This window comes from Lemur catta, chromosome 6, assembly GCF_020740605.2.
Source record: "Lemur catta isolate mLemCat1 chromosome 6, mLemCat1.pri, whole genome shotgun sequence".
Lineage (NCBI taxonomy): Eukaryota > Metazoa > Chordata > Mammalia > Primates > Lemuridae > Lemur > Lemur catta.
The window spans coordinates 19,257,688-19,270,336 of NC_059133.1; the positions used below are offsets into that span (position 1 = coordinate 19,257,688).

The 12,649-nt window shown below is 40.1% G+C and overlaps 1 protein-coding gene across 1 annotated transcript in view; it reads right to left on the reverse strand.

Annotated features, from left to right (window-relative positions):
* Positions 1 to 4,938: 4,938 nt before the first annotated feature.
* Positions 4,939 to 12,649, reverse strand: part of ANO4 (anoctamin 4) — a 166,188-nt gene continuing 158,477 nt past the window's right edge. The window contains exons 25-27 of the mRNA XM_045553135.1: positions 10,454 to 10,559; positions 8,175 to 8,370; positions 4,939 to 5,718 (exon numbers count right to left, since the gene is read on the reverse strand). Of these exons, the coding sequence (XP_045409091.1) occupies positions 8,179 to 8,370; positions 10,454 to 10,559 (298 nt within the window). The 3' untranslated portion in view covers positions 4,939 to 5,718; positions 8,175 to 8,178. The remainder of the gene's footprint in view (positions 5,719 to 8,174; positions 8,371 to 10,453; positions 10,560 to 12,649) is intronic.

Here is a 12,649-nt window from a genome sequence, read left to right on the forward strand (position 1 = left end):
GATGAAAAATCCTCATGGCCTAGTAATGTTGTAGCCATCTTAACGTCACAGCTAAACACATTATGTTTTCTATATTTAGATATGTTTAGATACACAAATACTACTGTGTTACCTACAGTATTCAGTACAGTAACATGCTGTACAGGTGTGTAGCCTAGCAGCAATAGGCTGTGCAGTGTAGCCTGGGTGTGTACTAGGCTATACTATCTAAGTTTATGTAAGCATGCTCTGTGCTAGTCGCACAATGACAAAATTACTTAATAATGTATTTCTCAGAGCATGTCCCCACTGGTAAGCAACACATGACTGTATTCTATTGTTTAGCCTTCCCACATTTTATTTATTCTTTAATCAGTTGATGATCATTTGTGTTGTTCCTACTTGTTGGCTATTATGAAAAATTCTGCTTTGAACATTGGTGTACAAGTTTCTGTGTGGGCATTCTGTGTTTTCATTTCTTTTGGGTATTTACTTAGCGGTGGAACAGCTGGGTCATATGGTGACTCTGAGCTTAACCATTTATATATACTGTTTCCAAAGCAGCTGCACTATTTTACATTCCTATCAGCAGTGTATGAAGGTTCTGATTTCTCCATATCTTGGTCAACACTTGTTTTTATCTGTATTTTCTTATTATAGGTATTCTAACACATGTGACATGGTATCTCATTGTGACTTTGATTTGCATTTCCCTGATGATGGCTAATGATGTTGATCACCTTTTCATATTTAGCGGCCATTTGTATATCTTCTTTGGAAACATGTCTAATCAAATCCTTTGCCCATTTTAAAATTGGCTTATTGTCTTTTTAATATTGAATTGTAAGAGTTCTTTATATTCAAGATACAAATCCCTTAGGTACATAATTTGCGAACATTTTCTCCCATTCTGTGGGTTGGAGATTTTTTTTTTTAATTGAAAGTCTCTGAGTTATGGAGAAAAGTTGCTTGAGATCTAAACAGAAATAAAATCTAACGGGTAGAAGCCAGGATACCCAGGCAAAGGCAAGACTGAAAATAAATGGTAGGAAACACTCAAGGAAAGCCTTGCTTTTCATGCTGTTGTAGAGGCAAGGGGCTGGCCCAAGGAGAAGGCCTATGGCAGAAGTGTAAGCAGAGGAGAGAGGCATGTGAGAAGGTCCAGAGGAGAGCAGGGTGGTGGGATATTCAGAGCATTTAACCAATGATCGCCTCCACTTTCCAGATCACTCTGTTGCCTTCTTGGCTATTCTTCACATTCAAGTAATCAGGCCTGATGATTTTATATTTATAGCTCATAAAAGGATTGCTTCAGCAAAAAACAGAGAAAATAGCAATTTCTTTTTGGCTTTTGGGTATCAAAAGTCTAGCCTTTCAGGTTGACAACGATAAAATATCTTGGAAAGTAGAAAGTAGGAGCTAAGTCCCCCCCCTCTAGAGTAGAATGGATCCTGTGTTGGGAGTTTTGGAGGGAAGAGGTGAGAGCTAATTGGTATCACGTCTCTGAGAAAGGGTCTCTGTTTACTTCATGTGCTCAGCCCTGGGATGGCAGCAGCGAACCATCATAGGTCTGTGGGATTTGAAAGCGGACAAAACCTATGCCGCATATCTCCTGGATAGAGCTTAGAGCCATAAGACTCCAGTAAAGACATGAGATTCCAGTAAAGGCACAAGACCCCAGTAGGTGTGTTCGGGCAGGCACTGGGCCTTGAGAAGTTAGACTTTACTATGTTTCATGAGCATAGAAGAAATTGCTGCCTTAGGTGTGCAGGGAAATAGGACTTTAAATAGGCTCACAGTTTTCCACAACCCAGGGTAGTGGAAAAGCAGTATGATGATTTCCAATCTCCCAAGGGCAGCATGGAGGTAGGAATGGAACCCACATGGGACTGAAGCTCAATCAGGCTGAGATCTACTTACACAGACAATCATTATCTTATGGTTTCAGAACAGAATGTGAATATTATTAGTATAGGCCTAGGCAATTAGAAGAAAAAAACAAGGCAGGTGGGGAAGTGGTGACGAGAGGAAGCTATACTATTTTCTTTTTATAACAAGTAGTCAATTGATACTGTAACTGATTTCAATTGATTTCAACCTCATAATGCTTTTCATGATTTCTTAATGTCAGACATCTGTGATTATTGCTGTATTCTTAGCATCTAGAACAGAGCCTGGCTCCATATTTATTGAATGAATGAATCCATACAATTCCTGCATCTTAGGGTTTTTTTAAAATGAATGTCACAGGTGTGATTCCCTGGGAAGCAGACCCTGATATGGAGTGTAACGAGCTTAGATTTTATTAAGGAGTGCCTTTAGGATCAACACTCAGGAAAGGAAAAAGAGGAATCAGGTTTGGGCAGAGGTGGAGGTTCGGCTACATTGCAGGCCTAAGCAGTCTCCCCACAGGGACCTCCCGAGTGAGAGGAGCTCTTCACAGTTGTCCCACATAGCTGGGCTTTCATATTCCTGCATCAATTAGTCACTGACTGGGCTGCCACAGGAGGGGGTATGGCCTTGGGCCAGATGACCCTCTGCAATGAGGCAGGCCTGACAGGGCTGACAGCTGGAGGCAGTATGCCAGTGGCACTCCCTACAGCTGGGGCAAGAAGTGTTTCATTGAAGAGAGATCTTGGCAGCATATGACTTCTGCCCCACGAGGTAGAAGTTAAATTCCTTGTCTGAGATCAGACACCTTGGATCCCAACTTAGTTTTGTCTGGCTCCAGAGCCCATAATCTTAATAGATTTGCATGTGGATGTAAACTCTTTCCTGAACTGGCGAGGGTCAGGGTTAGATGTGGGATTTAGTCTCAGCTTGCTGGGTTATTGCAAAATGCAGGTCAAAGTGAAGGACCTTTATGTGCACTGGCCCCATCCATCAAGAAGCACCCAGTGCTCTGCTCAGCTGGGAGGCCCGCGGAGGCAGTGTTTTGTATTGAATGATATGACCAACTGATAATTGCTATTGTCACTAAGATCACAGTTTGAAATTGCTGCCCACCTACCTTGCTACCAAGTTGATATTCCCTAAAATGTGATACTCAGATAAAACTGATTAAGCTCAGCTTGAATTGTAGAGTATATTAAAGTAATATGGCCATAAAAATCTATGGCCATAAAATATTCATTAAATCAGTAGTTTGCAAAATGTGGGCCCCACTCAACAGAATCAACACCACCTGGGGACCTTTTAGAAAATGAAATTGTCTGGCCCCCTGTAGACCTACTGAGTCAGAAACAGCAGTAGTGGTAGGGCCCAGGTGATTCCAATGCATGCTAGAGGGTGGGAACTGGGAGAGATAATAATAATTAGTAGGAAAAAACAACCCGGGTTTATATTAATAATTAGCAAATAAGCTACGTATAAATATTGTTTTAAAAATGGTTTGTGGAACTACTACTCAAGTCAAGAAATAGTATGTTGCCAGCACCTTAGATGCCTGTTTCTCCCTTTTCACTCACACTCCAGAGCAAACACTTTGTTTTTATTTTGTACTTTTAATATTCAAGAATACTCACTTCCCTGAGTGCATATTTTTGAAGTCTGTGTAAATAATATAGTATTTAATAATAAATATAAAAATGGTTTGAATGTTTTATCTATTGTGTTCATAGTATTTCTTTTCATAATGGACCTCACCCATCCAAATGATCCCAACTTCCTAATTAGTAAGGTCTGAATTAATGAAAATTAAAGATTATCTCCTTGGGGACTAATGAACATGCAAGCCGAGTGTAGCTGTGCCCCGCTGACAACAGCTTGACTATTTACTCCTCCCTACCAGGAGATTAATGGGATCTAAATTGAATACTTAAGTATTTAAAACCACTCATGTAATGGAAACATTATTAAGCAAGCCTTCCTTAAATTTTTTTTGTTTGTTGAAAATATTATAAAATTGGCATCTAAATCCCAGAAGTCAATGGGCAATCTTGAAAAAATCACTTACTGTGCCTGTTGGGAAAATAATAACCGGCACTTAACATGTCACAGGTGATGTGAGTAGCTTTAACTCCTTCCCTAGAGGATTATATGAAGTTGAGGACTTACACGTAGTTCTTTCATGTTGAAGTATATGTTCACAGGAAAGTGAGTTTAAATTGATTGCGTGCTATAAGCAAAAGTGTGTCTCCCATTTTGATTCATTTATTTTTAAGAAGCACTGAAAACTTGAGGGTAGGTACTAAACTCTGCTAGGCAATGGGGAAGGTGAGGGTGGATGTCTCGACCTATATCACTACCAGCTGTGTGGCGAGGTAAGATAGGTACGCATGCGCTAGGTGAGGAACAAAGCAAAGAACGGGAGCAGAGTCCCAGTGAGTAGGGCAGCTTGTGCAATAGGAGACTTTCGGGGAGCCCGGCAGACAGGACTTGTTGGGAAATGTACTTGTTGAAAAGTTGGAGTTTTACAGTGGTGACACGCAGTCATCAAAGGAAGGATAAATATATTTCAATTTGTACTATAAATGTATATTTAGAGAAAGGTTTCCATTTAAAAAATCAGATAACATAAAATTTGGCCAGTTCAAAGATTAACCACCCCACCTTGCTAACTGTTTGGATAACTTCGTTATCCGAGTAACTATTTTCCTGAGTGATCCAGAAAGCCGATGAGGTTTTAATGAAGATTCTAGTGTTGAAGTAGGATATTTCTAATATTCTAGTCTTATGAAGACTCATAAGAGTAGGTAGATTAGCAAATCCTCAAATTCTGGCCTACTCATTATGCCTTATATATAAAATATTATACTATCAAGATTAGGGAAAAAAGTGCATCAGAAACACATGCTAATATTTTGCTGGCTATATTGTTTGTTTTTGCATGTATTCATCCAATAAACATTTGGTTTCTTACACAGTCCCTTAGAAATTCCCCTTGTATTCAAGATTTCACTCTGCTATATGATTCCTCTCATTATATGAGAATTTAACAGAATTTCAGAGGAGTCAGCTGAAAATATTCCATGTGCATAAATTTATTTTAAATTTTATTGCATCACATTTTACAAGCATTAAACATGGCTTCATGTTGATGACTATTTAAATGTGAAAATTCATCATTCACGTCAGTACTTTTTGGCTATTTACAAGTAAGGAATTTCTATGTACTTTATATATCTCTGTATTTGTATGTACATATGTAGGAATACATGACTATACATATGTACACACAGAAATACATCTATGGCCATACACATAGCTATAGATATGTCATATACAATAATCTTTTCAGAAAGATCTGAAATTAAAAAAAAAAGGAAAGAAAAAGTTGTAAACAGGGTCTTGTCTGTGTTGTTGGTGACATGGAATTAGGACCATATGATGACATTCTAGGAATGTGTGTCCAGGTGTCCAAATACCCTTTTTAGCCCAGTGTCTGTAAAATTCACACAGGATAGAATGCAAAAAAGGTAGCAAACAGGCTGAAAAACAGGCCCAGTATACAAGTTCCCCTTGGTTTTAAAAACTTGAGAATGTAACTGCCCATAATGTGCATGCTTGCTTGGTCGAGAATGGTCTATGGATAGATAGCAATTGTGTGCCGGACTGCAATGTGACTTCACAGCCGCATGACTCCAATGCCAGTCCTCCACTGGGTGCTGCCCCCTCGCGGCTGCCAGTGTCTGCAACATGCACTGCGGTTGCATTTTTAGTCATTCACTTGAATGTGCTTTTGCACAGCTGGGAGAAGTAAACGGAATTCAGGTTCTTGGCCTGGAAAGGAACTGTTATCTGGAAAGAGAAAAGAAAGAGTGAACATCCCATGTGCACACAATCGCTTAACAACATGATGTGAATAGTTTGTACTTACCATCATCAAAGAATTTGTAACTCCAAACTGAGTCAGGTACGGTATAAACATTATCATGCCTGTTTTACAGATGAACAGACTGAGTCAGAAAGCCAGTCTGAGGCAACACGACATCCTGCCTACTGTTGGGGGAATAGGGACAGAGAGGTAAACACTATCCTTTTCAAGCAAAAATTAGAAATGCACTGGGTGAGGTGGCTCACCCCTGTAATCCCAGCAATATGGGAGGTTGAGGTGGGAGGATCGCTTGAGCCCAGGAGTTCAAGACTACCCTGGGCAACATAGTGAGACCCCTGTCTCTAGGAAAAAAAATTAGTTAAGTGTGGTGGTGTGTGCCTGTAGTCCCAGCTATTTGGGAAGCTGAGGTAGGATCAAGCAATCTCTTGAGCCCAGGAGTTCGAGGTTATGGTGAGCTATGATTATGCCACTCCACTCCAGCATGGGTGACAGAGCAAGCCTCTATCTCTAAAAAAAAACAAAACCAAACTAGAAATGGCCTCTTTGGGAAGAAAGGAGCCAGTAGTGGTGAGGCCAGAAGAAACTCCCTATTGGTTACCGGCCCTACAGCCCGGGACATCCCCAAGGTGTGGATACTGCTGCCGCTGCACTTTGGTCTTTGGCTGCTGGAGCTCTCGGGAACAATTCCCTTCACTAACATCTGCCATCCACCCCACCCAAAGCCTCTGGACACAGTCAGCCTTTCTCCTCCAAAGACTGACAAGAGCCAGAGAAGAAGGTATCAGACTGGGTGGGGGGGCCAGAAGCTTGGGGCAAATCACAGAATCCCAGAAAGTTAAAGCTGGTAAGGTTTTTAAAGTATTGTTTAGTTCACCTTTTTCACTTTTGCAAATGTGGAAACTGAATCCACGTGAATGCCCCAGATCATACAGACACAGACTGGAAAAGCAAGGTCTTGAATCGGGAGGACTAGAATACAAATCCCGCACAGTATTCTACAGCTTACTTTACTGCGTAGTCAATGTCTCACATACATTCCCTTCCTTGAGCTGTGTATTCATTCTGCCAAATAGGCAGGCTCAGAAAAGATAAGTAATTTTCTTTGCCAAGGTAACATAGCCAAATAGCAGATCTGGAAAATAATAAAATTGCTAAGTAGCAAAACATTTCTTCCCTCTAAAGTCTACTCTGGAATTGACAGCAAGGCTAGTATTCAATTATATATGACTTTTAACCCTATGAGGTCTGGGTTATTTCCTCCAAACCCACCCTCACATCCAGCTCATAATAACCTTCTGGACTCCAAACATGGATCTTGGTTGAGGCAACTTTACTAACTTAATAACAAACATCTGGGCAGATATCTCTGCATCTTAACCTACAGGAAAAGTGAAAATCATACTTTTTCCCTATATATCTCACTTTTCTTTTGGAGGCCAAATTTTGAAAAATGTCTTCCAAGTTTTCAATTAAGTGGTGAAGAGAGACTTGAAGGGCAAGGAAGGCAAATGAAATTCAGTAATAAAATTAGACTCACGGAGTATCAGAATGAAGAGCTCATCTAAACATTTCATCACTGAGAAAACAGGCCCAGAGAAGTTGAGTAACTTGTCCCAGGTCACACAGCTAATAATTGACTTGCTGGAGAGAAAGTTTCAGAATAACTTTCTGATGGGATGTGTGGGAATATTATGGAGCTTTCTTACAATGTATTCAGTCTTAAGCTATTGAACTATCAATTGAATGTGCCTTTAACGGGAGCCACGTGCCTAACGCTGTGCTAGCCAGTTAGAAGAATAAAACTACAATCCATAGAGCTTTCCCTAAAGATTCTGAGATGGTGTTGGGGAATCCTGGTAATTTGAAAATCATAAATTAACAATACAAATAAGTATATTTTAGTACATGTGGTACCTCTGGCAGTAACCAGAGACATTTAGAAGGAGTAAGTGTCAAGGGCTGATGAGTCAGAGGAAACCTTAGAGGGTATAGTGTGACATGGATCAGCCTAGGAGGAAACAGGAAATGAGTGATGGAGGGAAGCCCATCAGGAGTGAGAGGAAAGGCCGACTTCAGCCAGAAAAAAGGAGCATGTTTCCCTGACGGTATTAAAGAGAACAGCCTGGCTGGAGTGTAAGGGAGAGAAAGATTTAATTTCAGGGAACACCTGGGCCAACTCATGAAGACCTTGACTGCCAGGCCAGAGCCTGGCAAGGAGGCAGAGAAGAGTTGCAGGAGGTGTGTGGGAGGGGAAGATCAAGCTACATTTGCAATTATCAAAGTAAGGAACAAGCTGGTCTTTAAGGAGTTTACTTTGATATCCATTTTCGCAATAATGGCGAGCTTGGTTTCAGAGAGTTGAAAGGACCCTCCCTCAACCTTGCAGTGGTTTCAGGTCATGAGCACCCCTCTCCCCTACCTGGTCACGGCCACTCGTTGTGGTGCGCTTTCCCATTTTTCTTTCTCTCCTTTCGTTCCTTTTGGAGACGTTCCAGTTCTGCTTCATACATCATCTCCTGAATCAAGTACTTCTCTCTTCTCATTCGATCCCTTAGGTCTTTTGGGAGGTCTGGGATCAGATATGAAATGAGGTGCTTTATACAAAATACGAGGTGCTAAAAACACAGAGGAGAATGCAACAGTCAGGTCTATTGTCCATCCTTAGTCTGAACGAGCATTGGGAGTTGGCTCAAGAAGGACGTGGAGCCTCTAGGGTATCCGGAAAGTGGGATGGGGCCAGGGGAGGTGTGTGTAATCAAAGAAGATTAAAGGGTAGGTGAGATCTGAACTTGGTCTGATGGCACCACCTAGGGACAAAGAAGAGGAGTCAGGAAGGAAGGTGGGGAGGAAAGGTCGGAGAATTCAGAGGAGAGCCAGAGAACACATACTGTGGAATCAGAAAACCCGGGTGTGAATCCCAGCTCAGTAGCTTTCATTGCTTAAGAGCTGTCTGTCTACCTGAGGATGAGTCACTTAACTTTTCTGAGCCTCATTTCATTCATCTATAAAATGGGTATTATTGTGAGAATTAGAAGAAAACGTTTAAAAATGCTTTGTAGACTGCCAAATGCTTTACAAATTTTGATTGTAAGAATTATCAATGGGCCTAGGGAAGTGATCATTTCAGGAAGAAACTTTTTTATTTTTGGTGACTGTCACAAATTCTTTACCTGAAATATTAATAGCTGGAATTTTAGAATCACTGTCATTTCTGTTCAACTATATCCTGGTAACCAATAAAGTAGCAGATGCAGATGACAATTTAAAGCCCTTACAGTTCTAAAGTACTAAATAAAGACTAAATCATGTTCAAATGGTACTGCTAAGTATTCTTCATTTTATACAAAACTTGATAAATTGGATGATGTGTGGATTGCACATGATTCTGCCAATTATGAAACTTTTCTGTGTATTTCTAGTATTTTAAAGTAGTTATGATAAAATATTGAAAAGAAGTGAAAAGTTCTACCTGAAAAGCCAAATATTAACTTTCTGTGACCCATTATTTTATTTTGTCTGAAAAACTTTAAGACAGTGGTAGGTTAAAAATATGTCCTTTAGGCTGGGTATAGTGGCTCACACCTGTAATCCTAGCACTTTGGGAGGCTGAGGATTGTTTGAGGCCAGGAGTTGGAGACCATTCGGAGCAAAAGCGATACCCTGTCTCTATAAGAAATGGAACAATTAGCCTGGCTTGGTGGCGCACACTGTAGTCCTAGCTACTCAGGAGGCTAAGGTAGGAGAATCACTTGAGCCCAAGAGTTTGAAGTTGCAGTGAGCTATGATGACGCCACTGCACCCTAGCCTGGGTGACAGAGTGAGGCCCTGCCTCATTAAAAAAAAAAATCTCCTTTAAAGAGAGACTCAGTCATAAGCTAATTTTCAGGGAAGAGCAGCTTAATACTGCTTTCTCTCGGTTCCCTGAAACAAAGGTAAAAGCAGCGAATAGTCTGAAAGAGATCTTCTAGTTCAAGCCAAAAGGCAACCTTGGCTTGCATTAATATGGCTCCAATAAATGTGACAAGAGATGAAATTTCTATTTATGACTAGAGTTATAGAAATGTAACCCATTTACATAGCAATTTTCTTAAAGACTGAAAGAAAATAGATTATATATTTTTAATGACATATAATATAGACTATTATAATACTAGGTAGATTTTACCTTATAATTCCATTTGGGGTCTTAGATAATGAAAACTTATTTGTGTGCTTGAATACAAGGAATGCCATAATGCTACACACCCAGAGGTACCACTTGTCATACCCCGTTCAATGTTTTTCAAACTATGGTCCTTAAACACCTGCGTCAGAATCATCTTAGAGTGCTTGTGAAAAGCAAGTCACAGACATGATGTATCAGAATCTCTGGGATGGAAAAATGCAGTGTTAGAACTGTGTTTAAGAACTACGTTTAGAACTAAGTTTAAGAACTGTGGCCCTAGAGTATTAAATTTCGGACCAATGAGTTCTGACTTATCCATTAATAACCAACAATGGACTTTCAAATATTTCCTGGAAATTCAAATATTTCAATTAAGGAAAAGAAAAGGAAGATAAAAGAGAATTACATAATATGACTATACTGCATCTGGAAGTAGATCATCACATTCAAAGTCCCCACCATTTATTTTTATTCATTACTCCTAGTGACTTCATTATGTTAAGGGAAATAAAGGACGTGGTTGAGAAACTTACCTCAAACACAATGATAAAAGCCAGTCGAGCTGCTAGGACGTGCCAGAACTGCAGCGTGTAGCCATAGGGCACCAGTGAATGCGGAGAGTCCCTGTAGTCCCGGTATCTGTGAAGACACAGGAGAATGTTGCATTGCAAACTCTGAGTTTTCTAATTCTCAAGTCTCTTCCATTCCCACCATGTAGTCCTCATTCAATGGGAGAGAAGTCTGAAAAGTTTCTCTTTACTAGATATCTGGCATTTTGTTTGTCTAGCATTTTCTTCTTCTGATAAAAGAATATCTCTTCTCCTCTGGGGAATCATCCATGTGGGTTGGATAGGGCTTGCCCCCTCCCTGACCCCAACTCAAAAGTTGAGCCAGACCTGAGCAGTGAAACTCATCACCAGGACTTCTGCTAGAACTGTCACTTAGCAACCATCACTAAGCCCACAGAAGGTTAAAAACCTGCAACAGCCGGTGGCCATCGCAAACTCTATGGAGAGAGAGTGAGGCCGCCTGAGAGGGAAGTCAATGGAGTAAAGCAGAGAGTCACCATCCTCTTGGCATCTCGTCATTACTAAAGTTCATATCACCCCTTAACTCTCCCAGTTACCTAAACCCATAAATTTCTTTTTGGTTGAGTCAGTTTATACTGGATTTCTACCACTTGCCACAAAAGCCCTTCCTAATGTGCTCTCCAGACATCACTTTTGAGTCAGCATCCAATTGCACAAATGTTCATTGGCCACTTATTGATTGGGGCCAGGCACTATCCTAGGAACCTTAGTCCCTGTCACCTCATTTTATCCTCACAGGTACCATTACTATTATCACAGGTGGGAAAACTGAAAAATGATTTGTTCAATATCAGACAGTTTTCACGTATTTGAACCCAGTGTTCTTTTCACTAGCTCCAAAAATGTAGAAATCTAGAAATACTGGTTATTCCAATAGTTCTGCTGTGAAGACATAGCAAATTCCCTTGTCTAAATAAAAGTTATGACTATTCAGGTTCTCATATAAGACAGTGCTATCCTCAAGGTCAGCACTGATTTGCATAGGAGGATACAGGCTAATTTCCTATGCAGAGTATCTTTGAAATGTATCAAGGACTACAAATATATGAGCTGTCACCATTTTCCTCATCATCACAATCATCATCAAAATTATAATTAGTGTGTATGGGTATGTAGTAATAATGTATCACGACTATTTTGTCATTAAAGTAATATTTATGATGAGTACCTGGTGCTGAAATTAAGAATGAAACTGTTAGTGCCTTAAAACTGCTGGTTCTCTCTATGGTGATGAGGATTAGGTAATTGTCTAAAACACTGTTCTTTCCAATATATGGTTATCTGTTCTTGTCATAGGTCCAATACCTATTCATGGAATTTTAGGAAGAATAATTTTATTCAGGGCTAGAAGTGTACATGGACTACTCTAACCTCCATTTACTTTTTGCAGAGTACAGCTAGTTAAGAACCAGGAATTGTGTTTTCCACAATTAAAATAACAAACATAATTCCTATTTTCATCTTTAACTCTATTTCAGATATAGTCCAAGTAAATATTCTACAGGGACAATAGCAGTATGCTTTTTTATTGTATGTAGTGTTGGTTATCAGACAAAGGTATATTTATAAAAGGAGGGACCTGAAATGGTTTCAAGAGTCATCTTCACTGACTCCTTAAACTTTTTACACAACAGTGTTCACTAACACTGGGAATTCTTTCTGCAGGTCAGTTTTCCCTGTCAATAACATTAGGGTCTCTCTGTCTCACCCTGTTGGAAACTTTTACACGCTTGCTCTGCTCTACTCTGAGTTTGCAGATGACTCTTGCAATCGGAGCTTCCAGTTCTTGCTCTAGCCTGTCCTCGATCCCACCGGCCTTTGCCATCAGGCGGAGGCTTGGGAGAGGGCCATGCACAGATGTCATTTGTGCCCTGCTTCTCTGCTTTTGATGTGGTGCTATTTATTTGCAAAACAACTGTGGCTGCATGTTCTTTGGCACTTGTACAAAGAAAACACTTCGGTCTGCTGCTGTAGAGACAGCCATGAAGCTAAGTTTCAAAGCTATTAAAGTCAAAGTTTTACTGCTCTAATCTTTTAGTCCAGGACCTTCAAAGACATTAAGTAGTCTGTCCGGTGGCATTAATGTTTGGAGGAAATTTTTTTAAGTGACTTAAGAGTTGTTTTTTGAAAGTGATACTT